This window comes from Eptatretus burgeri, chromosome 3 (assembly GCF_056783735.1).
Source record: "Eptatretus burgeri isolate ZD-2024b chromosome 3, Ebu_testis_v1, whole genome shotgun sequence".
Lineage (NCBI taxonomy): Eukaryota > Metazoa > Chordata > Myxini > Myxiniformes > Myxinidae > Eptatretus > Eptatretus burgeri.
This window is the reverse complement of record NC_140963.1, coordinates 119,027,413-119,052,412: the sequence shown is the minus strand read 5'-3', so window position 1 is coordinate 119,052,412 and position 25,000 is coordinate 119,027,413. Positions and strand designations below refer to the sequence as shown.

General features: G+C 40.5%; 2 protein-coding genes across 5 annotated transcripts in view; one reads left to right on the top strand and one right to left on the bottom strand.

The window, feature by feature from the left end:
- LOC147030826 (centrosomal protein of 78 kDa-like) overlaps nucleotides 1-25,000 on the top strand; it is a 97,897-nt gene that overhangs the window by 31,337 nt on the left and 41,560 nt on the right. The window contains exon 1 of one of the 4 annotated variants that reach the window (XM_085875335.1): nucleotides 24,412-24,613. The exons of 2 other annotated variants lie outside the window; for them this stretch is intronic. The gene's annotated coding sequence lies outside the window, so the exon portion shown is untranslated. Of the gene's footprint in view, nucleotides 1-24,411; nucleotides 24,614-24,712; nucleotides 24,736-25,000 lie in introns of those variants that run through there. One more of the 4 variants, XM_085875337.1, reaches the window with a different exon arrangement.
- On the bottom strand, nucleotides 11,763-22,835 carry LOC147030827 (uncharacterized). The gene is made up of 3 exons (XM_085872112.1): nucleotides 22,134-22,835; nucleotides 13,945-15,425; nucleotides 11,763-12,403 (listed from the first exon to the last, which is right to left on the bottom strand). Exon 2 carries the CDS (start codon nucleotides 15,302-15,304, stop codon nucleotides 13,955-13,957), a length of 1,350 nt encoding a protein of 449 aa, XP_085728238.1. The 5' UTR covers nucleotides 15,305-15,425; nucleotides 22,134-22,835; the 3' UTR covers nucleotides 11,763-12,403; nucleotides 13,945-13,954.

The window sequence follows — 25,000 nt, the reverse complement described above, 5'->3', positions numbered from 1 at the left end:
GAACAAATGATTGCAGGTAAGCGGTGAGCCCTGCAGAAACCTGGGTGGTACAGACCTAATGATTCTTCCTGCTCTTTGTAAAACAACCTGTGACTTGCAGGTGTTTGTAAGTATTGGAGTTCAGTCATGACGACACAGATGCTTGAAGGTGCTTGCAAAAAGGCAACAAGGTTGGTGGGAACTGAAGATACACCTGATTGACAATGCAAAGTCTTTACGAGACTGATGGCATCGCGAATCGAGAGATTCAGAGACTCAAGGCAAGCGTCCGAGCAGCAGTTTGTTGAGCGGAAGTGACCACAGTAGGTTACAGTCCCGCTTTAAAGATCAAGGCCTGTCAGCGCATGGCATGTGCGGCTCGAACGCCGAACAGCTGGAGGTGGTTCAGTAATGACTCCACTCGCTGTGGGTGAAACCTCCTTGACTGGAGACTCACTGGTCAGGTATGTTTCTGGTACAAGTTCTGCAGATGCAGATGTGGATATGGAAGGTGACACAGGTGCTCTCTCGGATAGTTTAACAGGTAATGGAACAAATACAGGTGGTTCTGTGGTTGATACAGAGCAAACTGAGTTGATCAATGTGCTTCTGCTGAAATCCACCATCAGACAGTTTGACGAGGAACATCTGACTTCCGATACTCTCAATAATCACCCCCCAGACAACCACTTGTCACCTAGGCTGGCGTTGAGACGGAACACATGATCATTTACGTTAATTTCACGATTCACAAACGTACGAACGTGATTATGCTTCTGCTGGAATTTATTTGCTTTGACATTGACAACAATATCTGGGGTGCACAAGTGTGATAACCTTGTTTTTAACTCGTGGCCCATCAACGTCGACACAGGAGAATGACCAGTCGCATGATGCAGTCACGTGCAATAAGTCAATATGACTCTGGCCAAGCGAGTTTGCATCCTTCAGTAACATGCTTTAATCCACTCTTAACGATTTGAATGGCCCTCTCGGCCTGGCTGTTGCTGGCAGGTTTGTATGGAGCAGAGGAATAATGCTTGATATAATTTTGCTTGCAAAAGCTCAGCAACTCAACAATGGTATAAGACGAGTCATTGTCCAATACAATGCAATCAGGGATACCATGCATGGCAAACATAATGCATACAGGACTTCGATTGTAAAGGCAGAAGTTGTGGAGGGTGCAACGATAGTCTTGATCCACTTCAGAGTGGGCATCGATGACGACAAGGAACAGCTTGCCTCAAAAGGGTCCAGCATGATCAATATATACCTGGTGTTGGCTTATTGGTTAGGGTGGTGGGCTTGGGATCCTAGAATCCTGAGTTCAAATCCCACTCAGCTGTTGAATGAATACCAGGTGTGGTTGACTCTGCCTGCCATCCTTCTGAGGTCGGCAAAATGAGTGTCAGCTTGCTGGTGTACTGTGTCGAAGTGGTGACCCCGTTCAGGATTGTGTCCAATAGCCAAGGAGACTGCTTTGACAGCACCAACGCTCTGCACTGAGTATGGTCCCAATGAATGAATGAATGAATGATCAATGTGTAACGTCGACCAAGGTTTTAATGGCCATGACCACATTTCTAGTGGTGCATCTGGTGATGACTCAGCATTAACCTGACATATGTGACAATGATGTAGGATACACAAGTTTCAATGTTGTCATCCAACTTTGGCCACAACACATGAGCTCTGGCTATAGTTTTCATTGCAGTGACAATACTGTTTCTGACAATATTGTTTCACATAGTTTAGGTGGAATGATGATACGACTCCCCCAAAGGAGGCAATCCACATCAAGTGATGACTCGTCCTTTCTGTTTAGATATGGTTTTTCTTCACTTGCACAGGATGACCAATCACCAGACGTGACAGCGTCTGACGTGTGACGATATAGGAACATTGCTCGTACCTCTTGCAATTTGCTATGCAGTGACAGGTGCTTTCTCATGAACAACCTGAGACAGAAGATGAACAACATTACCAGGTTGAGGTGGTTCCTCAGTGGTTTCCAGAAGGGGTGGACCTCTCAAGGTGTCAGCACAATACATTTCACATCTTGGCTTGTACACAAGTTGTAGTCATAACCAGCAATGGTTAACGCCCAACGTTGTACCCTTCCAGATTAAATCGGTAATACTGCCTTATCCTCCCGAAACAGACCAAGGAGGGAGTTGTGGTCAGTTTCCAATGTGAAATGTCAACCATAAAGGTACTGGAGTATTTTACTTTCACCAAAATTAAAAGAAAGTGCTTTGCAGCCACCCGTTAAACACAAACACACCTGTTAAACCACCCAACCCCCAAATTTCCAGTCTTCCCTTCTGAATCCTGAGAGTTTGCTTCTGTATCCATCTTATCAACCCCCTGCACTATCCCCTACCCCTCATCCTTACCCACATCCCTTGTTGTCTATCTCCCTCTATTTTGTCCCTCAATCCTGCCATTGGTGTTTCCCCCTCTCTTTCTGCTGTTCCTTTTGTTCTGTTGCGTCGTGATCCGTTCTGTGTTCTAGCTCTTCTATGAGCCTTGACTCTGTATACAATTTTTTTTTTTTAAACTCTTAAGTTCTGAAGAATTTTCAGTGACTCGTTTTGAAGGGTTTTTGGAGATCATCTCATTATGTAAAGCTCTTTATAACCACTGACTCACTGACTCACTCACTCACTGATATGTGTTTGGTATCTTCGAGGTGGTTTAGAAAGCTGAAATTTTTGCATACCGATGCAACGCGAAGCCTATATCCCAGGAGAAATCACAAAACCGTTGGACATTGTCAGTCACCGAAAATATCCACAAATGAGAGTCGGCCTGTGCAGGCTCTGTCTGCTCACTGCTGGTATACAATGGAGTTGATACTGGAACTGGTTGCTAGGCAACGGTAACAAATGCCGCTTCTGCTTCTTATTTTATAACTTCTGCCATGTTTACATGAAAAAATTACTGTAGCTGTAAACTTTTGAATAACGAGCTCATTCTAATCACAAACTAGCATCCGTTGAAGACAAAGTCTTTGATATCCCCCGCCATAGTAAATGAAGTTATATTCCCTAAGCGTGTGCAATATGTATGTGAAGTTTCCCCTTGATCTGACCAGCCGTTCTGGCGAAGAAGACGTTTGAAGGTTTTAGGGTAAATTCAATATGGCCACCAAACCATGTGACCTATCAATTAGAAATTAACAAACTTCTGAAAGGATGTCTTGGGGAAAGTGTGTGTGAAATTTTGCCTCAATCTGTCCAGCTGTTCTGGAGAAGAAATTTTTTTTAATTTATTAATTTTCAATCCAAGATGGCTGACGAACCATGTGACCGAAAACACCACAAATTTAGATTCTGCCTCCAATCCTCCAGTGGAATACGTGTGTGAAGTTTCGTGTTAATCGGATGAGGTGTGTTTTTCTATCGAAGATGGCTGCCAAACCATGTGACTTGTGACGTCATAATTTTTTACTATGCATGCAGACATGATGGAAGATGATAGTTGCAAATTTTCGCTTCGTTAGGTTATGTGATTCCAGAGAAAACATTATTTAATATTTTTCTTGATTCCAACATGGCTGCCAAACCATGTGACCTATCAATTAGAAAATATCAAAAGGCACAAGTTCACCACTTGCTTGATATGTGTACCAAATTTCGTAAATATATCTTGAGGGGATTTTTAGTTAAGCTCCGGAAACGAAATGTGACGGACGGACGGACGGAACCCATTTCTATATCCCCCTCCAACCAACGAAGTTGGCGGGGGATAATTATTGATTTACTTGACTTATTTAGCTGCTTACAAAATGCAACCACAATGGGGATTTAAAACAGACGAAGCTAGGAGATCGGACTTTATTACATTAGAAAGGAAGGAATTACAAGTGATTCCTCTGTGTCTGTCTCTGATCTATGATGTGCTTTCAGTATTTATATGTTTTAAATATTGCTAAATACTTAGTAATTTTCGTAATGAGCAATTTCTTGATTACTATAATTGCTCATAGTAATGATAGCACACTTGAAATATTGCATTTTGGGTCACATGACTTGCCATACTTATGGTCATTGTTTGATTCAGTTGAATTGTGAACATACAACATTTGTAGTTTGTCTTTTGGATTACATATATCATTGTAAGCTCGCGCTCTTGAATATAAATCTCTCACACAATCTACTCCATAAAATATATGAAGCCGACGTATATTTATTATGTCTGCACGTAGGATGCACCTGAGTCACTTGAGCACCAGTATCCACTGAAAACCTGGTATCTGTTGCCTTGTCGGTCATGTAGAATAGGCGACTGGATGTGTCACTGCCAGGCTGACTTGGTGCAGATAGTCGCTGGTGTTGGAATTTCCCGGCTCTGAAGGGCGGGACTGGTATGAGCATGGGCTGATGCATTTGTTAGCCTTTTCTCCATGCTTCCAATGGTACCAGCACATCGTTTGGCACGTTCATGGGCGCTTGAGCTGGGATTGTGTCCTCTTGATTGACTTCTAGATTGACCTTGCCCTCGGCTTCTACTCCTCTCTTTTTCCACATGTTGTTGTGCTTGAGAACTCGTACCTCTCTGCTGAAGTTCTCAACCTGGGTGGGCAAGGTGCAGACTTGGTTTGGTTGAGGTGCAGGTTGCTGTTGAGGTTTTGAAACAGCTCCTACGTGCGCAGTGGAGGACAAATGAGAAGAGACTTCCCTGATGTTGTCGGCAAGGTCGACCAATCGTTCGATGTCGACAGTCTCTTTCGTTGAGGCCAAGATCAGTTAGACATTGGTGGGAAGTCTCTGGAGAAACAGCTGTTTTAAGATGGTATTCTCTAATGTATTGTCCCCAAGCAGATGTCTCATCCTTTGAAAAGCTGAGAGGGTTTTGCGTCAGCAATCTTTTCAGAAATGAGTAGTTGGTGTAGTCTCTTGCTCTGAAGCTGAGGTGAGTCTGATGAGCTCAGCCTTGAGTTTTTGTATCACGTTCCGAGGCTGGAGGAGCAATTAGCAGGTCCCTCACTTCTTGTGCTATTTCTGGCTGGTGAGATCCAACAACACAGGCGAAGCGTGTATCCCAGGTGGTGACATGCCTGGTCAGGAACTGCGCTTCAACTTGCACAAACCACAATGTGGGATCGTTGGACAAGAAGGGAGGGAATTTTCAACTAATGGCCACTACCAGTGATGGGGGTACCTCAGCAGATGCACCTTGGTGGATGTCATCGTCGGACGTAGCTTCGACAGACATGATAACAACTAACAAGAGATCATGTCGGGGTCACCAAAAATAGAAGATCAAGTTATCAACTTCTGCTCATCGCTAAAGGTTGATGATTTCATCCAGTGGCCCATAAGCTGGTAAGCTTGAGTGCGGGTAAATACAGTCACAAGTTCAATGAGAAGCAAGAAATGGCGTCTCACCAGTCAACCAATTCGGCATCGTGTCCACAAAATAATATGATTCCCTCGGTGACACAGGTGTCACAAATGGCCAGAACCCAAGGGAATAAGCTGCTCACCAAAAAGGGTGAGCCATGGGTGAAAGATGGTAATGTTTCAGATGGAATCCCATGGATGGTAATACCATGAGTGAAAGGAGTAAAAACCCACTGAAGATGGAGCCACGATGCGGCACGTGCTTCGAATCTCCATGAGTCAAGAGAGGAAATGTGTCACTGAAGATAGGGCTGTAAATGTGGTTTAACTCCAGTGAACCTTTGTTTAACTCCAGTGAAACTCAAGTCCTTGAGTCATTTCCACGACGGAGAAAATAGCAAGCTGCCAGGCAGGAAAACGTTATCAAACTTCCGTTCCATCCCTCCTCAACACTGGTCCCCCAAGGTGGAGATCCAAGAGCCTGGTAGTAGTGTCGGGCAGAATGATTGGGTGGAAGCCAGACTTTAAAAAAACAAGGACAAATGTGTCCAAGAGCCACGTCCTAAAGGTTTTGTCTGCACCAGAAGATGAGGAACAGGAAGAGGAAGAAGAAGAAGAAAAGAAAAAAAACAACTTCCGATATTTCATCATGTGCCGTGATTGAGCCAATAACGACACCCGTCATGGACGATTGTCGTTCATGACGAGAAAATAGTGTATTTACGAAATTACAACATATTAAATGGAATAATCTTTAAAGAGTAAAGTGAACTTTTCGAAACTTAAAAGCAAATCCCGAATATATTTAAAAGTTCATGATAGACGCTCTCAAAAGGCACCCTCAATGCGAGGATGTGTACAGGTGTTTAGTATTTAAGGAGATCCGGATCCTGTATGTAAAAGAGCCGAGTCCGAAAGGTTTTGTCTTCACAACAAGAAGAAGAACGCGGAGCTCTCTTAGAGCCACGTCTCTCCTGTGAGCTGGGGGAGGAAGAAGAGTGAAGCGGGCCTGCTGGGGGAGGAAGAAGAAGTAGTACGCATGGAGGAATCAACCTTTCTCGGAAGCCGGAAGTACACGTGCTCCATGTACACGTGGAGGAATCAACCTTTCCCGGAAGCCGGAAGTACACGTGCTCCATTTACGCGTGGAGGAATCAACCTTTCCCGGAAGCCGGAAGTACACGTGCTCCATTTACGCGTGGAGGAATCAACCTTTCCCTGAAGCCGGAAGTACACGTGCTCCATTTACGCGTGGAGGAATCAACCTTTCCCTGAAGCCGGAAGTACACGTGCTCCATTTACGTGTGGAGGAATCAACCTTTCCCTGAAGCCGGAAGTACACGTGCTCCATTTACGCGTGGAGGAATCAACCTTTCCCAGAAACCGGAAGTACACGTGCTCCATTTACGCGTGGAGGAATCAACCTTTCCCGGAAGCCGGAAGTACACGTGCTCCATTTACGTGTGGAGGAATCAACCTTTCCCGGAAGCCGGAAGTACACGTGCTCCATTTACGCATGGAGGAATCAACCTTTCCCAGAAACCGGAAGTACACGTGCTCCATTTACGTGTGGAGGAATCGACCTTTCCCGGAAGCCGGAAGTACACGTGCTTTTTCTCTCATCCTCATGTCTCACCACTCAGCCGTTTCAAGTGGGCGGTCTATTTGAACACGTGAAAGGTCCGTTTATCCTTTCGGCGGCAATTTTTGGTCTTCTTGTAATTTTTTTCAGAACCTTATGCGAGTCTGTTGTGACTTTAGTTGCTTAGATGAATGACTTGACAAGTGACATGGTTCAAATCAAGTCAAGGGTTTACCAGTCCGTTCCTCAACGAAACGACAACAAAAACAACTTGTTTTGTGGAGAACCTGTACCACAGCACAGTCAGATTAAAAATAATGAAAACTAGAATGGGCACTCATAGAGCGCATACCTTCGCCGCCACTACTTTTTTTGTTCTTGGTATGAGTGTGGGGAACTGGTTTCATATGAATGGTCTTATGACACTAACCACATATCTATAATGTCCTGACCCCCCCCGACTTTCGGGGGCTACGGACTAAACAACAATCAACTCACGTCGTTTTGGCGAGTCTTCACTCGCAAGCTCGGTGAATACAATGTTTCAACAAGAGAAGGTAATCTCGTTTGATGCTGGTTTCATGCAAATCGAATAAGAATTGACTGAGTGATGCCAAAAACCGCATATTTTTCAAGGGCGTGACCCCCCCCCCGACATTTTACCCCAACCGGTGACATGTGTTATGACGTCATTGTGTCACAAGATTGGGCATTAAATTCTGAACATTTTGGTGCTGGGTTCATGTAAAGCGGACAACAATTGACCGCGTTATGACAAAAACCGCATATTTTTCAAGGTCGTGACCCCCCTGACCTTTGACCCCTAACCGGTAACAAGAGTATGGGCGTCATTGTGTCATATTGCATATCACAAGATGAGGCGTTGAATTCTGAACATTTTGGCGTTAGTTGCATGCAAATTGAATAAAAATTGACCGTGTTATCGTAAAAAGACGATTTTGACCTTTTCGTGACCTTGACCTTGACCTTTGACCCGAACGATCCCAAAATCAAATCGAATGCTTCCTGGCTAATAACCAATCATGCCACCAAATTTCATGCAATTCAGTTTAATACTTTTTGAGTTATACGAATCACAAGATTACAAATAAATAAATAAATAAATAAATACACGCCGACCAAAACATAACCTTTCGCAGAATGCGAAGGTAATGATCAGCTTTTGTCAGAAATGATTTTCCAGTATTGTTTGCGCTGATTGATATTTCTATTGCTTCTCCGAGAGCAGAATGTTTGAAACTAGGTCAAATTATAGGTCTACGTTTTTAAGTCCTTTTGGCACTTGCCTTGCCCTGCCCTATCCTACATGATCTATGGCGACACTGGCCGAGCCCATTCATTTCAAAGAGTGTTTCGCGTCCTAGTTTTTGCTTTTCATTTCATTTCCAGATCGAGCAGTTTGGAATTGAATAATGTCGGATAAAAGGGTGCGTCCGGTTCCGGTATCTATTGAAAAAGTACCTCCTGCGAAAAAGCAGTACCAGCAGAAATTTGCAGATGCTTGGCTGAAAGTGCCGGAATTCAAACCATGGCTTATGAAAAAATGGGCAGAAGATGGTTCGTACGAACCGGTCTTTAAAATTTGCAGAACAGGTGTCTGGTGTCATGAAACCCACACTCATGCGCCACCTTTCAAGCATGCACCACGTTGAGGCCGCGAAAATGGAAGCTGATCTGCAGAAGTCTCAGCCAACTGTACATGACGCTTTCATTGGCCTTGATAGGCTGCAGCCATGGAAATTAAAACGTCAGCGTTTATTGCAGAGAACAATTTGCCCATCTCTTTGTGTGAGCCATTGATTGACCTCATGAAAGACCTTTTCCCAAGTGACGCAGCATTGAAAAAAGTCACATTGGGGAAACAAAAGTGCACTAATGTGGTACGGCAAGTGCTTGGACTTACCTTTGCGGATGAGGGTGTGGAGAATCTTCGAAGCCACAAATTCTCCATCATACTGGACGAAACAACGGAACGAGCGACGACCACGCAGCTCACAATTTTGGTAATTCACTTTGATATCGACGAATACAAAATGAAATAAGTGTTGCTGGACCTAAAGAACATTCCAGATGGAAAATATCAGACAATTTACAATGCTCTTGCACAATGTCTTGGGGATAGGCACATTCCCTTCGAAACCATGGTAGGATTTTGTGCAGACACCTGTAATGTAATGTTCGGGTCGAAACAATCTCTGTCGCAGCTGATTGCTCAGAATCACCCATGGGTGGTTCAGGTGAAGTGTTCTTGCCATACAATTCATTTTGTGCGCGTCGCATGCCGCTTCTGAGCTACCAAAGTCGGTTGAAGACCTATGCAGAAATGTTTTCGCACATTTCTCAATGTCGTCAAAAAGACAAGGACACTTGGCGCAATTCCAGGAGTCCTTCGAATCTGAAAAGCACAGGATCATTCGACCGGGTGCGACAAGATGGTTATCCGTGCAGGCTTGTGTTGACAGGCTCTGAGAACAATACGATACACTAACGCGCTATATTGAGCTGCAGGTATTCGAAGACCCAACTCATACTGACCAGTTTCTGCAACCAACTCACAAGAGCACATCTTGAATTCCTGCCTCATCATCTGCAGAGGCTCGTGTCTTTCAACCTATTGCTCCAGAGTGACCTGCACTGCTCAAATTGGAACAAGTAGTGAAAAGTCTTCTCCGAAACGTATGTGGTGACTTCATGAACGTCCGTTACGTTAGACAGAACGAACTGCTAATGATGGATTTGAATGACTAGAGAAATCGAGTTTCACTGACCAAGGTGTGTGTGGGTGTGAGAGCTACAATCACTATCGCTTCCATCACCTCAGATATCGGCGAGCAGTATCCTGATGTTCAACAATTTTACCTAACTTGTCAAAGCTACTCGATAAAACTGGCGACCCAGATACAGAAACGATTTACTGATGTTGGTGGTTTTTGGACGTTATATCCCCATCCATTGCTTACAACTTGTCAGTTCCATCACTCGCTGGTTTGTATCAGAAGCTGCCGTGGTTGAAGAACATTGTAAAACTGGAGGAAGCTGACCCTGAATGGCGATCGCAAGCGACAGAAAACGGGCTCTCCGACACTATGGGTGAACTAGAATACTGGCAACAAGTTAAAAAGTACAAAACCGACACCGGAAACTCAAAATACCCGAAGTTGTCGATCGTGGTCGGAGTGTTGCTGTCTCTGCCTCACTCTAACGCAAGCGTGGAAAGAGTTTTTAGTCAGCTGAAGCTGATAAAGACTGATCACCGTACCGCTCTGAAAGAAGAAAGCCTGTTTGCCTTGACTACCAGACTTGAAACTGAAAAAGCAAATTTGCCACCAAACCGTACGTACGCGGCCGCTCTGCAGCCCACGAATGTTATGCTTCGTCTGCACAAAAAAAAATGAAGGCCAATGCAAATAATGATGAGGCACGAGCGCTTCGAGAAGAGTTCCTCTTCAGAGAAAGATCTCTGAAGATCCAAGGTCTCGACATTGACAGCGTGAGCCCTGAGTAATTAATTATTCGCGTTGGATTTGTTATCTACATAGGAATATTGCTGGTTCAAAGCATAACTAATGTACCATACTCAGTTTTCTTATTCTTCTGTTTTCAAACTGTCGGAAACGCCGCAAACTGCGGTTTAAAGTTCACAGTTATTGCCAAAGAGGCCATATACCTGTTTTTGATATTTGCTAATTTTTATTTTTCGCAATAATCCACTTGACGAAATTGTGAAACGGGAACGATCTCGGCTACGCGGACGTAGAACCATATTTCCAAATTTTATGCATGGCCCATACTGCTCTTCGTTTGCCTTCTACTCAAGTTTTGTACCAAATGGAATATTTTGCTTAATTTTAGTAATGGAAAATAAGCCACTGTCAATGTATTTCAGAATTTAGGTCAGCTCGATAGCCGAGACCGTTCCCCTTCAGCGTGCGCATGAAGCGGACATTTGTATTTCCCGCCTCTTTTTGTGAGCGAGGTGGAGGCAAACCTCACCGAGGCGAAGTATTATCGAGTTATCATGCGATTTCATTAAACTTGTTTCATGTCTAACATTTCATTTCTATTAAGGGAAATAAAATTTTGAAATATGGAACATCGAGGGAAATTTAGGGAAATTTTGTTCAAGTTCTTGGGAAATTCACTTCCGCCTGAGTGGTAGCACTGGTTGGAGATCACCACGGCAGATTTCATTCGATCTGGATCAAAGAAGCTCACCGTAGCAGATTGCAGACGATCGTCGATGACGACGACCGTGCCAAGAAAATCGAAATATCGCACTCCTTCGTGTGCGGGGCTCCCAGTCCATCGGGATGGTTTGCAGCGGGTGAAAGGCAGCAGGGAGAGAGTTTATTTTGCTTAACCGTGCACTTTTTGCATTTTGTTACGTAGATTATATTTATGGACACGAGGGTTTCAGGACGTCTTTGACATTGAAAAGCGATGGAGTTATTGGCCTCACGGTGGTGACCTTTTCCTGCAAGCCAGCAGCAGCATTGCCTGACCCCACATCCCAATATACACTCTATGACGGCCTTTGATCGTCTCAAACAGCCATGAAGGCCAATGCATGGGAACAGAAAACCTAGCTCAGATTCTGAAGTATCTCCACCAAAAAATTGGGCCTCTAGGTGCTGCAGTTCGGCCATAAAAGAAGAACAAACAATCGCACAACCAAACACACAAATACTTGAAATTATTTATAAAAATTGAGAACAATCCTCACCCTCATTTTCAAACCCAAACCTAAACCGAACCCTAAACCTGAAATTCAAACCCAAATCCAAACCTCGCCCTCACTTTCAAACCCAAACCCAACCCTAAGCCTTACATTCAAATCCAAACCCAACCCAAAGCCTTACATTCAAATCCAAACCCAACCCTGACATTCAAACCCAATCCTTAGCCTTACATTCAAACCCAAACCCAATCCTAAGCCTTACATTCAAACCCAAACCAAATCCTAAGCCTTACATTCAAACCCAATCCTAAGCCTTTACATTCAAACCCAAACCCAACCCTGACATTCAAACTCAGATGTGTTGGACTACAAAGACTTCCCCATGACAAATGACCTTCACCATGTGACTCTGGATCATTTTATGCCAGTGGTTAATGGGTACCATACTCGGGGGACAACTACATACAAAACAAACGGAAAATAGAAAACACCCAGCCCTCACATTAAAACCCAACCCCAACCCTCACACCCCAAAGCCAACCCCAATTCCAAGATCATAAATCATTTTTGCATTTAAATATATTTTTTATTTTTAACAGTTAAATATTAATACAAGGTGAATTCAGTCTTTGAACTCAACAAAGTTTTCTTTTTTCTTTTCTTCCAGTTCCATCTTGAGAATGAGGTTTCAGTTCTTTCAGGTTTGAAGAAGTCTAAAGGGGGGGGGAGGGGAGATTCCATCATAAATGTGTCCAAGGAGTTCTTCGGCCTCCCATCACTTTCTTGATATTGCTGAAAAAGAATAAATAAATATATTACTTATCTAATATCGAATGAAATAATACATCATTTCATTATTTTTTAATCAACTGCACTTTCCCTTTCATCAAGCAAAGGTAGGTTGAGAACCCAGAGAGCCTTCTTCGTGTCACCCACTTACCAAATCTTCAAAAGAGAACCCACTTTGATTCTCCAAGGCAGAACTGTTTTCCTGATTTTCCAAAATTTTGTAATTCTCCAAGGTCGGTCTCATCGTTTGAGCAATCAAGGCAGAACATTCCCTGAGCTTGGTAGGTCTCACATTGTGAGCCTTCAAAGCAGAACATTTTCCTGATTTTTCCAGAATTTTGTGGGTCATCAAGGTAGAACTTGCATGCTGGATCATCAAGGTGGAACTCCTTTTGTGGGTCATCAAGGTCGAACTTTCATGCGAGATCATCAAGGTAGAACTTGCATGCTGGATCATCAAGGTGAAACTCCTTTTGTGGATCATCAGGGTGGAACTTTCATGCTGGATCATCAAGGTAGAACTCTCTTTGTGGATCATCAGGGTGGAACTTTCATGCTGGATCATCAAGGTATAACTTACATGCTGGATCATCAAGGTGGAACTTGCATGCTGGATCATCAATGCAGAACTCGTTTTGTGGATCATCAAGATGGAACTCGTTTTGTCTCCAATGTAAAACCCTTATGCTGGGTTTTGGTCATTCAAAAGGTTTTCCAAGAAATGAATGATTTCACTTCCAAGTTTTGGGAAGGACATGTTTGTTTCGTATCTCCAATACAATTTTCTCAACATCTTCGATATTCGAGTACAATGCAGGAGAAGATTGATGCTTGAGGGTGGCTGACACAGCTGTCAGTTCTGAAGTATCTTCCTTTGCTCGATTGCAACGTTTCTGGCTCACCTGTAACCGTTTGTTTTTTAAATCAGTGAAACGCTGATAACACGCATCATGATACCTGGCACCACGAGGTATCTTCGAAAAGTCAATGCCGGCATGACTCCCGTAATGAAACTTCGCCATCTCACTACATTCACCATGAAACTCTATCCACTGAGACAAATATCCATGGTACTTACCCCACTGAACCTATGTGAAGGTACCAATCCCTTGTCTCCTGAAGGATGATATGTGCATGACACACAGTGAGGGCGATTTTTCGGGGCACTTTTTCTGAAAGCATCATTGCGATGCACCCCTTTCATGGAGGTGGCCATTGCTCAATAAATAGAGCACTTTCCACAATACAGGCTGATGATGAGCTGGGTGTCAAAACTACTATTGTGCGTGACCTACTCACTCTGCCTTGAGTGGCTACACTATAAGAAAATAGTGCTGAATGTTAACAGTGAGTACTCGGTATTGGACACAGTTCAAGTGCAACCTTTTTATATTGATGAGAAATATATATTTATGAAATATTTTTAAGCATGGATAAGTAGCACCCCTCCAATGGAAGGAAACTGAATGAAAGCTCAGACTTAAGGCCAAAACGTATTCAAAGAGGTTTGTGAGTGCTGTGATGGAAATAGTACAGCCCAGTACCTTCAGAGCATCATCTTCGGCCCCTCTTTATCTCATTGCCATTCTGCTGAAGTTGGTTCTTTATCAGGGTCCATCCTGATCTTGTTTTTCGTTCAGGTCTCCATCCTCTCTCCTCAAGACGTACGTCTTTCACCGAAGTTTCCTTCATTTCCTTTCGCGCAGAATTAGAAGGTGTATATTCCCTTCGTTCAAATCCACAAAAGTCTTCCTTTTGTCCAGTTTTCTGGCGAACGATGAGTTTCAGCATACCGGGCACAGGAGAACAAGTTGCTCCATTCCCGGTTGTGCCTGAACCTTGATCAGCTTCACTTTGTTCAATGGGTCTCCGACTCTTTCTGAAATGTTTCCGGCCAGCAACGTTCACTTTAACACGTTTATTCTCTCGGGGTTCCTCGTTCAATTCCCCGACATCTTTCACTGCATTCTTTACTTCCTTTGGCTCATCTTCACTGTCAAACGTGACCACAGTTGTTTTCTCATGAAATTGAAACTTCTTTTGCTTGATGACATCTTTCTTCTCCTTCTGCTGTTCTTTTCCCCCAATTACGAGTGAGTGTCGTTTGTCGCCAAAGAGTTCACTTTCCCCCACACCTGTCACAGTGTGATCAACCTGCTCTTTGTCACCATTAATTCCGGCAGGTTCATTCAATAGATGTTCAATCTTTAGGTCCTGTTGGAAAGTCTCGATCCGTTCAATTTCATTCGTTTCCCGAGTTGGTTCAGTTTCATCGTTGCTGCAATCAGGGGTGATGTTATTTTCCAACTGAATTGCTTCAACTTGCCTGATGTCATCTGTATTCCTCATCTGCATCGTGTCATCATAATTCTCAATCTGTATCGTGTCGTCGTTATTATCAATCTGCTGCTCTGTATCCCTAATTCCATGTGAGTCTCGTTTGTCGCCAAAGACTTCTCCACATGGTTCAGTTTCCCCTTCCATGTCCCGTGTCACAGTGTGATCTGCCTCATCTACGTCACCAATGCTTCCTGCAGGTTCATTCAATACAAGTTCAATGTTTGGTTCCCCTTCTGAACTCTTGGTTCCTTTAATTTCATTCTTTTCCTGAATTGGTTCAGTTACATCGTTGCTACAATCAGGGGTGATGTTATCTTCCAGCTGAATGGCATGTATAACTGTTTCATCAAGCTGCATCGTGTGATCATTATGATCCTCCATAATTACTCCTCGTTCTTCGTCTGAAAAGTTTTCCTCAATAACACTTGCATGCCAATCACTGAACTTTCTGTCCTTGGATACCTCATTTTGAGGAACTTCAGTGATTTGTGCTTCAGGTATGAGCATCGTTTCACTCTCCTCTTCTGTGCTTTTTACAACACATTCAATTTTATCATTGTTCATTCCGTTTCCTTCTTCCTTTTTCTTTCCTTCATCCAATTCCTTTGCAGCATCACCATTGTTTTCTTCCTCTTGATTGCTGCAAGCGTTGTGTCTCCTTTTCTGTCTTCAAAAACATCGTAAACTGCATAACCACACAAGGTGACATGCATGGATGTATTGATCAGTACATCATACTAAAACTTTCTTGTACTCGGCATGTCAACTTGGCACTTTGCTGATGGGTTTAATCAAAATTCAGCAATCCTGCTTCTTGTTCAAAAGAGTAAATACTTGCTTTTAAAAGAGGCCTGTTTGTAATTGAAGGGGCATGAATTTTTGTTTCAAGAAAATCGATAATTACCTTTCTAACCAAGAATATCAATAATTACCTTTTGAACCAAGAATATCGATAATTACCTTTCCAACCAAGAAAATCGATAATTACCTTTCGAACCAAGAATATCGATAATTACCTTTCCAACCAAGAAAATCGATAATTACCTTTCTCACCAAGAAAATCGATAATTACCTTTCGAACCAAGAATATCGATAATTACCTTTCCAACCAAGAAAATCGATAATTACCTTTCTCACCAAGAATATCGATAATTACCTTTCTAACCAAGAAAATCGAAAATTACCTTTCTAATCAAGAATATCGATAATTACCTTTCTAACCAAGAATATTGATAATACCTTTCGAACCAAGAAAATCGATAATTACCTTTCCAACCAAGAATATTGAGAATTACCTTTCTAACCAAGAATATCGATAATTACCTTTCCAACCAAGAATATCGATAATTACCTTTATAACCAAGAATATCGATAATTACCTTCCAACCAAGAATATCTATAGTTACCTTTCGAACCAAGAAAATCGATAATTACCTTTCCAACCAAGAATATCCATAGTTACCTTTCGAACCAAGAAAATCGATAATTACCTTTCCAACCAAGAATATTGATAATTACCTTTCTAACCAAGAAAATTGATAATATTACCTTTCGAACCAAGAATATCCATAATTACCTTTCTCACCAAGAATATTGATAATTACCTTTCCAACCAAGAATATCGATAATTACCTTTCCAAGCAAGAAAATCTATAATTACCTTTCTAACCAGGAATATCGATAATTACCTTTCTTACCAAGAATATCGATAATTACCTTTCTAAACAAGAATATCGATAATTACCTTTCCAACCAAGAAAATGGATAATTACCTTTCCAACCAAGAAAATGGATAATTACCTTTCCAACCAAGAAAATCGAGAATTACCTTTCCAACCAAGAAAATCGATAATTACCTTTCCAACCAAGAAAATGGATAATTACCTTTCCAACCAAGAAAATCGAGAATTACCTTTCGAACCAAGAATATCGATAATTACCTTTCCAACCAAGAAAATCGATAATTACCTTTCTCACGAAGAAAATCGATAATTACCTTTCTAACCAAGAATATCGATAATTACCTTTCTAACCAAGAAAATCGATAATTACCTTTCTAACCAAGAATATCGATAATTACCTTTCGAACCAAGAAAATCGATAATTACCTTTCTCACCAAGAATATCGATAATTACCTTTCTAACCAAGAATATCGATAATTACCTTTCTAACCAAGAATATCGATAATTACCTTACCAACCAAGAATATCGATCGTTACCTTTCGAACCAAGAAAATCGATAATTACCTTTCCAACCAAGAATATTGATAATTACCTTTCCAAGCAAGAAAATCGATAATATTACCTTTCTAACCAAGAATATCCATAATTACCTTTCTAACCAAGAATATCGATAATTACCTTTCTAACCAAGAATATCGATAATTACCTTTCCAAGCAAGAAAATCTATAATTACCTTTCTTACCAGGAATATCGATAATTACCTTTCTAACCAAGAATATCGACAATTACCTTTCGAACCAAGAAAATCGATAATTACTTTTCTAACCAAGAATATTGATAATTACCTTTCTAACCAAGAAAATCGATAATTACCTTTCTAACCAAGAAAATCGATAATTACCTTTCTAACCATGAAAATCGATAATTACCTTTCTAACCATGAAGATTGATAATTACCTTTCCAACCAAGAATATCGATAATTACCTTTCCAACCAAGAATATCGATAATTACCTTTCCAACCAAGAATATCGATAATTACCTTTCTAACCAAGAATATCGATAATTACCTTTCTAAGCAAGAATATCGATAGTTACCTTTCTAACCAAGAAAATCGATAATTACCTTTCTAACGAAGAAAATTGATTAATACCTTTCTAACCAAGAATATCGATAATTACCTTTCTTACCAAGAATATCGATAATTAGCTTTCTTCCCAAGAATATCGATAATTAGCTTTCTTCCCAAGAATATCGATAATTACCTTTCTAACCAAGAAAATTGATAATTACCTTTCTTACCAAGAATATCGATAATTACCTTTTGAACCATGAAAATCGATAATTACCTTTCTAACCAAGAAAATCGATAATTACCTTTCCAACCAAGAATATCGATAATTACCTTTCCAACCAAGAATATCGATAATTACCTTTCCAACCAAGAATATCGATAATTACCTTTCTAACCAAGAATATCGATAATTACCTTTCTAAGCAAGAATATCGATAGTTACCTTTCTAACCAAGAAAATCGATAATTACCTTTCTAACGAAGAAAATTGATTAATACCTTTGTAACCAAGAATATCGATAATTCCCTTTCTTACCAAGAATATCGATAATTAGCTTTCTTCCCAAGAATATCGATAATTAGCTTTCTTCCCAAGAATATCGATAATTACCTTTCTAACCAAGAAAATTGATAATTACCTTTCTTACCAAGAATATCGATAATTACCTTTTGAACCAAGAAAATCGATAATTACCCTTCTAACCAAGAAAAGCGATAATTATCTTTCGAAACAAGAAAATCGATAATTACCTTTCTAACCAAGAAAATCGATAATTACCTTTCTTACCAAGAAAATCGATAATTAGCTTTCCAACTAAGAAAATCGATAATTACCTTTCTAACCAAGAAAATCGATAATTACCTTTCTTACTAAGAATATCAATAATTACCTTTCTAACCAAGAATATCGATAATTACCTTTCTAACCAAGAAAATCGATAATTACCTTTCTAACCAAGAAAATCGATAATTACCTTTCCAACCAAGAAAATTGATAATTAGCTTTCTAACCAAGAATAGTGATAATTACCTTTCCAACCAAGAATATCTATAATTAGCTTTCTCACCAAGAATATCGATAATTAGCTTTCTAACCAAGAATATCGATAATTATCTTTCCAACTAAGAATATCAATAATTACCTTTCTAACCAAGAAAATTGATAATTACCTTTCCAACCAAGAAAATCGATAATAACCTTTCTAACCAAGAATATTGATAATTATCTTTCCAACTAAGAATATCGATAATTACCTTTCCAACCAAGAAAATCGATAATTACCTTTCCAACCAAGAAAATCGATAATTACCTTTCCAACCAAGAAAATCGATAATTACCTTTCCAACCAAGAAAATCGATAATTACCTTTCCAACCAAGAAAATCGAGAATTACCTTTCCAACCAAGAAAATCGATAATTGGCTTTCGAACCAAGAAAATCAATAATTACCTTTCTCACCAAGAAAATCGATAATTACCTTTCTCACCAAGAAAATCGATAATTACCTTTCTCACCAAGAAAATCGATTATTACCTTTCTAACCAAGAATATCGATAATTACCTTTCTAACCAAGAAAATCGATAATTACCTTTCGAACCAAGAAAATCGATAATTACCTTTCTTACCAAGAAAATTGATAATTACCTTTCTAACCAAGAAAATCGATAATTACCTTTCTTACCAAGAAAATCGATAATTACCTTTCCAACCAAGAAAATCGATAATTACCTTTCCAACCAAGAAAATCGATAATTACCTTTCCAACCAAGAAAATCGATAATTACCTTTCTTACCAAGAAAATCGATAATTAGCTTTCCAACTAAGAAAATCGATAATTACCTTTCTAACCAAGAAAATCGATAATTACCTTTCTTACCAAGAATATCAATAATTACCTTTCTAACCAAGAATATCGATAATTACCTTTCTAACCAAGAAAATCGATAATTACCTTTCTAACCAAGAGAATCGATAATTACCTTTCCAACCAAGAAAATTGATAATTAGCTTTCTAACCAAGAATAGTGATAATTACCTTTCCAACCAAGAATATCTATAATTAGCTTTCTCACCAAGAATATCGATAATTAGCTTTCTAACCAAGAATATCGATAATTATCTTTCCAACTAAGAATATCAATAATTACCTTTCTAACCAAGAAAATTGATAATTACCTTTCCAACCAAGAAAATCGATAATAACCTTTCTAACCAAGAATATTGATAATTATCTTTCCAACTAAGAATATCGATAATTACCTTTCCAACCAAGAAAATCGATAATTACCTTTCCAACCAAGAAAATCGATAATTACCTTTCCAACCAAGAAAATCGATAATTACCTTTCCAACCAAGAAAATCGATAATTACCTTTCCAACCAAGAAAATCGAGAATTACCTTTCCAACCAAGAAAATCGATAATTGGCTTTCGAACCAAGAAAATCAATAATTACCTTTCTCACCAAGAAAATCGATAATTACCTTTCTCACCAAGAAAATCGATAATTACCTTTCTCACCAAGAAAATCGATTATTACCTTTCTAACCAAGAATATCGATAATTACCTTTCTAACCAAGAAAATCGATAATTACCTTTCGAACCAAGAAAATCGATAATTACCTTTCTTACCAAGAAAATTGATAATTACCTTTCTAACCAAGAAAATCGATAATTACCTTTCTTACCAAGAAAATCGATAATTACCTTTCCAACCAAGAAAATCGATAATTACCTTTCCAACCAAGAAAATCGATAATTACCTTTCCAACCAAGAAAATCGATAATTACCTTTCCAACCAAGAAAATTGATAATTAGCTTTCCAACAGCACCAGTTATATATTACTAGTCGTAATGCCCGGTGTTGCCCGGGCTAGCAAAAAGCCCGGTGTTGCCCGGGCTTTCTTGCAAATTTCCTGAATAGCTGTTAGTGGTTTGCAGTTAGGGTTAGCGGTTAGGGTTAGCTGTTAGGGTTAGGGTTAGGGTTAGTGTTAGGGTAGCTAACCCTAACCCTAACCCTAACACTAACCCAAACCCAAATCCTAACCCTAACAGCTTGGCGTAGCGGAGGTAAACAGCGCCCGGGCAAAGTGGAAAATAGGCCTTAAACTTGAGTGGATTTGAATGGAAAATCCCATAAGGGATATCGATTTATCGATGTTTTTGAATATCGGAAGTGTTATGGAAAAAATTTATAGCCAATGACCTAAGTTGGACCAAAAGCCATAATCGTACCGAATTTGAATGGAATCCGTTGGAGTTTGTGAAAATGCATCAAAACGAATTTTGAGGGGCCTCTTAAGGAAGACAATAATATCATTAGTATTTGTGCCAAATCTTGTTTCATTTCATGCAGTAACAAAAATCTGATGGTGGAACAAAGAAAGGGGCATGCCGAAATATTAATATAGATATATATGACAACAGAAACCCCTTCGAATGAAGTGTGATAGACACATGAATGGATGCTTCTCCTTTTAGTAACAGGTGTGTGTGTGTGTGTGTGTGTGTGTGTGTGTGTGTGTGTGTGTGTGTGTGTGTGTGTGTGTGTGTGTGTGTGTGTGTGTGTGTTTGTGTGGAATCCTAATTTCAAATCCCATTTGGTTGTTGAATTAATACCAGGTGGGGTTGACTGCCTGTCATCCATTTGAGGTTGGCAAAATGAGTGCCAGCTTGATAGTATTCTGTGTTCGAGTGGTGACCTGTCCAAGATTGTGCCCAAGGGCCAAGGACACTGCTGAAGCAGGACCAATGTTCTGCACACAGTATGGTCCCAATGGATGGATGGAATTGAGCATGTACAAGAGCATCATTTTACCACATTGTCCCTAGCTTTTTCAACAGACTTCGTCCATTGGTTCACAAGCTTCTGTATGTGCTCAGAAAAAAGTTTTTTGCCTGAAAGACGAGCCACACATGCACCGCGTCTGTTACTTGTTGGTCACTGGCAAAGTGGTGCCCTCTAAAAGCGTCTTTGAGTGGACCAAAAAGGTGAAAGTCTGAATTGAGCAGGTCACCACGAGATGGAGGATGCCCCAACACCTTAAAGTTCAGTTACCAGAGTGTTTCCATGTATGGACTGCAGTGTGTGGATGCACAATGTCGTGCAACAATGCAACATCTTTTGACAGTAGTCCCCAGCGATTCCATCAAATATCTGGTTTCATCTGGTCACGGAGAATTTCACAATAAGGGACACTGTTTGCCGTTGTGCTCTCCCATTGATGGTGTTCCAAAATTGGGCCTCGTGAGCCCCATGAAAGTGATTATCACTTTTCCAGCTGATGGTTGACTTTTGAACTTCTTTTTCACTCAATTACAAATGAACAGGAAATAAAAATTAATGTACATGTGGGAAACATTACATGCCCAGACCAGGAATTGAACCAAGGTCCTCTGTAAAACCATACCAGTGTTCTGCCATCTGAGCTATCTGAGCATCTGGATAATTTTGTACTCAGCCTGTGGGTCACCCAGATAGTTGTGCCAACAGACAAAAAAACAAAATGATGAAACAGAGGAAAAAAAAATTATGCAACACAAGACAAAAAATGTACCAACACGGAGTGCAATAAATCTCTTCAGATTACATAATATGATTGATAAACAGGAAGCAAATGGTTCCTTACCAGAGATGGACGCACTTTTTCCTTTTCTTATTTGGTAATGATCGGGCACGTTTCCACGCCATCAAAAATTTGATGAGCGTTAACGCGGCGAGGATCAGAATGACTCCAACTTGAAAATATTTCAGCAGGTCAACTTGTCCTTCAATTTGTTGAACCCATTGCTGACCATTGTCCCGGATGATCTGTGAGCATATGGACATGAGGAGTATTAGTACAGAAAACAAAGCTGCCCAAATGTCTGCAGTGGATCAAACACTTTGAAAATGTCTTTCAACCCTGACAAATGTCACAATGTCACAATCTCTCTCTGAAAGGACCACCTGGAAAACCCTCTCTTCAACTTTCTAAACAATCCTCTTCAGTTTTACCATTGTGCCCTCCTCTTGATGAAGTTCAGACATTCAAACTCCTGGCTCTCACTATCAGCCATGATCTTTCCTGAGCAAATCCCATTTCAAAGTTGGCCTCCAAAGCCAGCCTTCTATTCGTCGTACAAGGTCCTTCCTCGGCACATCAGAAATCCTTTCCACAGACAAGACTTTCAACCTCAGCCTGAGGACATAATTTTTTCCCTTCTCGGCTGCCGACTCTCCCTCACCCCTTGCTCAGCTTGATGCCATGAAAACCAAGGTCTTCAAACTTATTGGAATCTCCTGCGATGAAGCTGGCTGAGTCTTTGGGTCGTCATTGCCGACAGATTGGTGGTGTCTCTCTATCTTCCCCCATCTCCTTTGAGGTCTTGCACCCTCTGCCCTTTCTGTGCTTTGTCCACCCCCAAGGTTTTTGCAGGGCACTCACGGTCCACCATCAACTTCCTTCTGTTGAAACTACCTAAATCCAGGAGCACTGCTCACCTCCACTCATTTGTTCCTTTTTTTTTTTCTCCCCTCTGGGGACCAACTTCCATATTCTCTTCAATCTCATTCTTCGCTCCATGTCCACAAAAAAGCCGTTCACCACCATTTCAGATCGTCCCTAATTCAAAACCAGGATCTTTTGCACTATGCAGGACAAAGCTGAACTGGTCCTCTTACATGCTGGAAGTTTAAGCCAGAGAGAAACTTGTCAAGAATTCCAACGCCGACCCACGATTCCAGCTTTTTTCTACACCTTGTATATTCTATCATCATCAATTTGATACTTTACCCGAGTCTTCGTGTAAACCACAACCGCTCCTCCTTCCCACTTACCCGGTGAGGTATATTCTCAGTCCAAATGTTTGAACGCACTCGGTACATGAGTACGTGGTTCTTTCGTACCGGTTCACTGTGCGTCTTGTCCTCTTTGGAGGCGAAAAAAGCCAAAATGAGGCACAGCAGATTGACATGGTTGTTTCCACCACCAAAGCTGTCTGCAAATGAACTTGGACAATGCACTGCATGTGGGATTTATTAACCACCATTATGACGTCATAATACTTAAAAAAAAAAAGAATGATCTCAGCCACGCCACAATGTATTGCTGTCTTGGCAACACAAAGCTTTTAAAAAATGATTCTCAATGTTAACCAAAATCGCAGGTCTTTCAGTTAAAATTTTTCTATTAAGGGAAATAAAATATTAAAATATGGAACATCGAGGGAAATTCTGGGGAAATTCACTTCCGCCTGAGTGGAAGCACTGATTTTAAGGTTGAAAACAAGAACTGAAGGAAAGCCAACATCAACAAGGCTGATTTATCCTGCAGCTTCAGGGTTTACCTTGTGTTCATTTAACGTTGTGTTTACTCCGGGTTTAAAAATCCTTTACCTTGTGTTTAACAAGTTCGTAATCATTTGTGTGTTTGTTTGTTTATTTATTTACTCAACGACCATTCTGTTGAAACTCCAAGAAATGGTCCTGGTGTATATATGGACTTTTGTTCAGCGAGGATGGGCTCTTACCTTTTCTGGTTTAATTGCGTGTGATGTCACCGATTAATACATGACGTTTAACTTGTGTTTACCCCGGGTTAAAAAAATTATTTACCTTGTGTTTAACAAGTTCGTAATTATTTGTTTATTTATTTATTTATTCGACGACCATTCTGTTGAAACTCCGAGAAATGGTCGTGGTGTATATATATGGACTTTTGTTCAGCGAGGATGGGCTCTTAACTTCTCTGGTTTAATTGCGTGTGATGTCACCTATTAATACATGACGTTTAACTTGTGCTTACCCCGGGTTTAAAAATCCTTTACCTTGTGTTAAACAAGTTCGTCATTATTTGTTTGTTTATTTATTTATTTATTTATTCGACGACCATTCTGTTGAAACTCCGAGAAATGGTCGTGGTGTATATATGGACTTTTGTTCAGCGAGGACGGGCTCTTAACTTTTCTGGTTTAATGGCGTGTGATGTCACCGATTAATACGTAACGTTTAACTTGTGAAATTCGAAAACACATTTACATTCCAACCGAGTGGATAAGAAACAATAATTTTTAGAAACATGATGGATTTGTTTTCTGGGGGCTCAAAGAGAGGAAGGAACGTTTGCAGGTACAGTGATTGCAAATTCTCGCGGTTTACGTTTAACTACCCTTGTTTAGAAGGCAAACATATTTGGCTTTTTATTTTAAAAAAAAATATCCTTTTTTTGTGTTTGTGACTGCGACGTCAAGGTTTGTAATTATTACCCCGCACGCGTCGCGCAAAGCGGGGATAAGCAGCAATGGTTCACTCTGTGACTGACACGATGTTTTTGTCTATCATTCCACACATTAAAACGTACTGGCTTTGGGAGTGTCGAAAGGATATCTCAGAAGGTTATGGACGAATTCGGACAAAACCTCGTTGACAGGTCGGGGTTGTGACCACAACAAATGTATTCCATTCTGGTGAAGACATGGATATAAGGCATCATTGAATTGTTTAAAAAGTGATTAT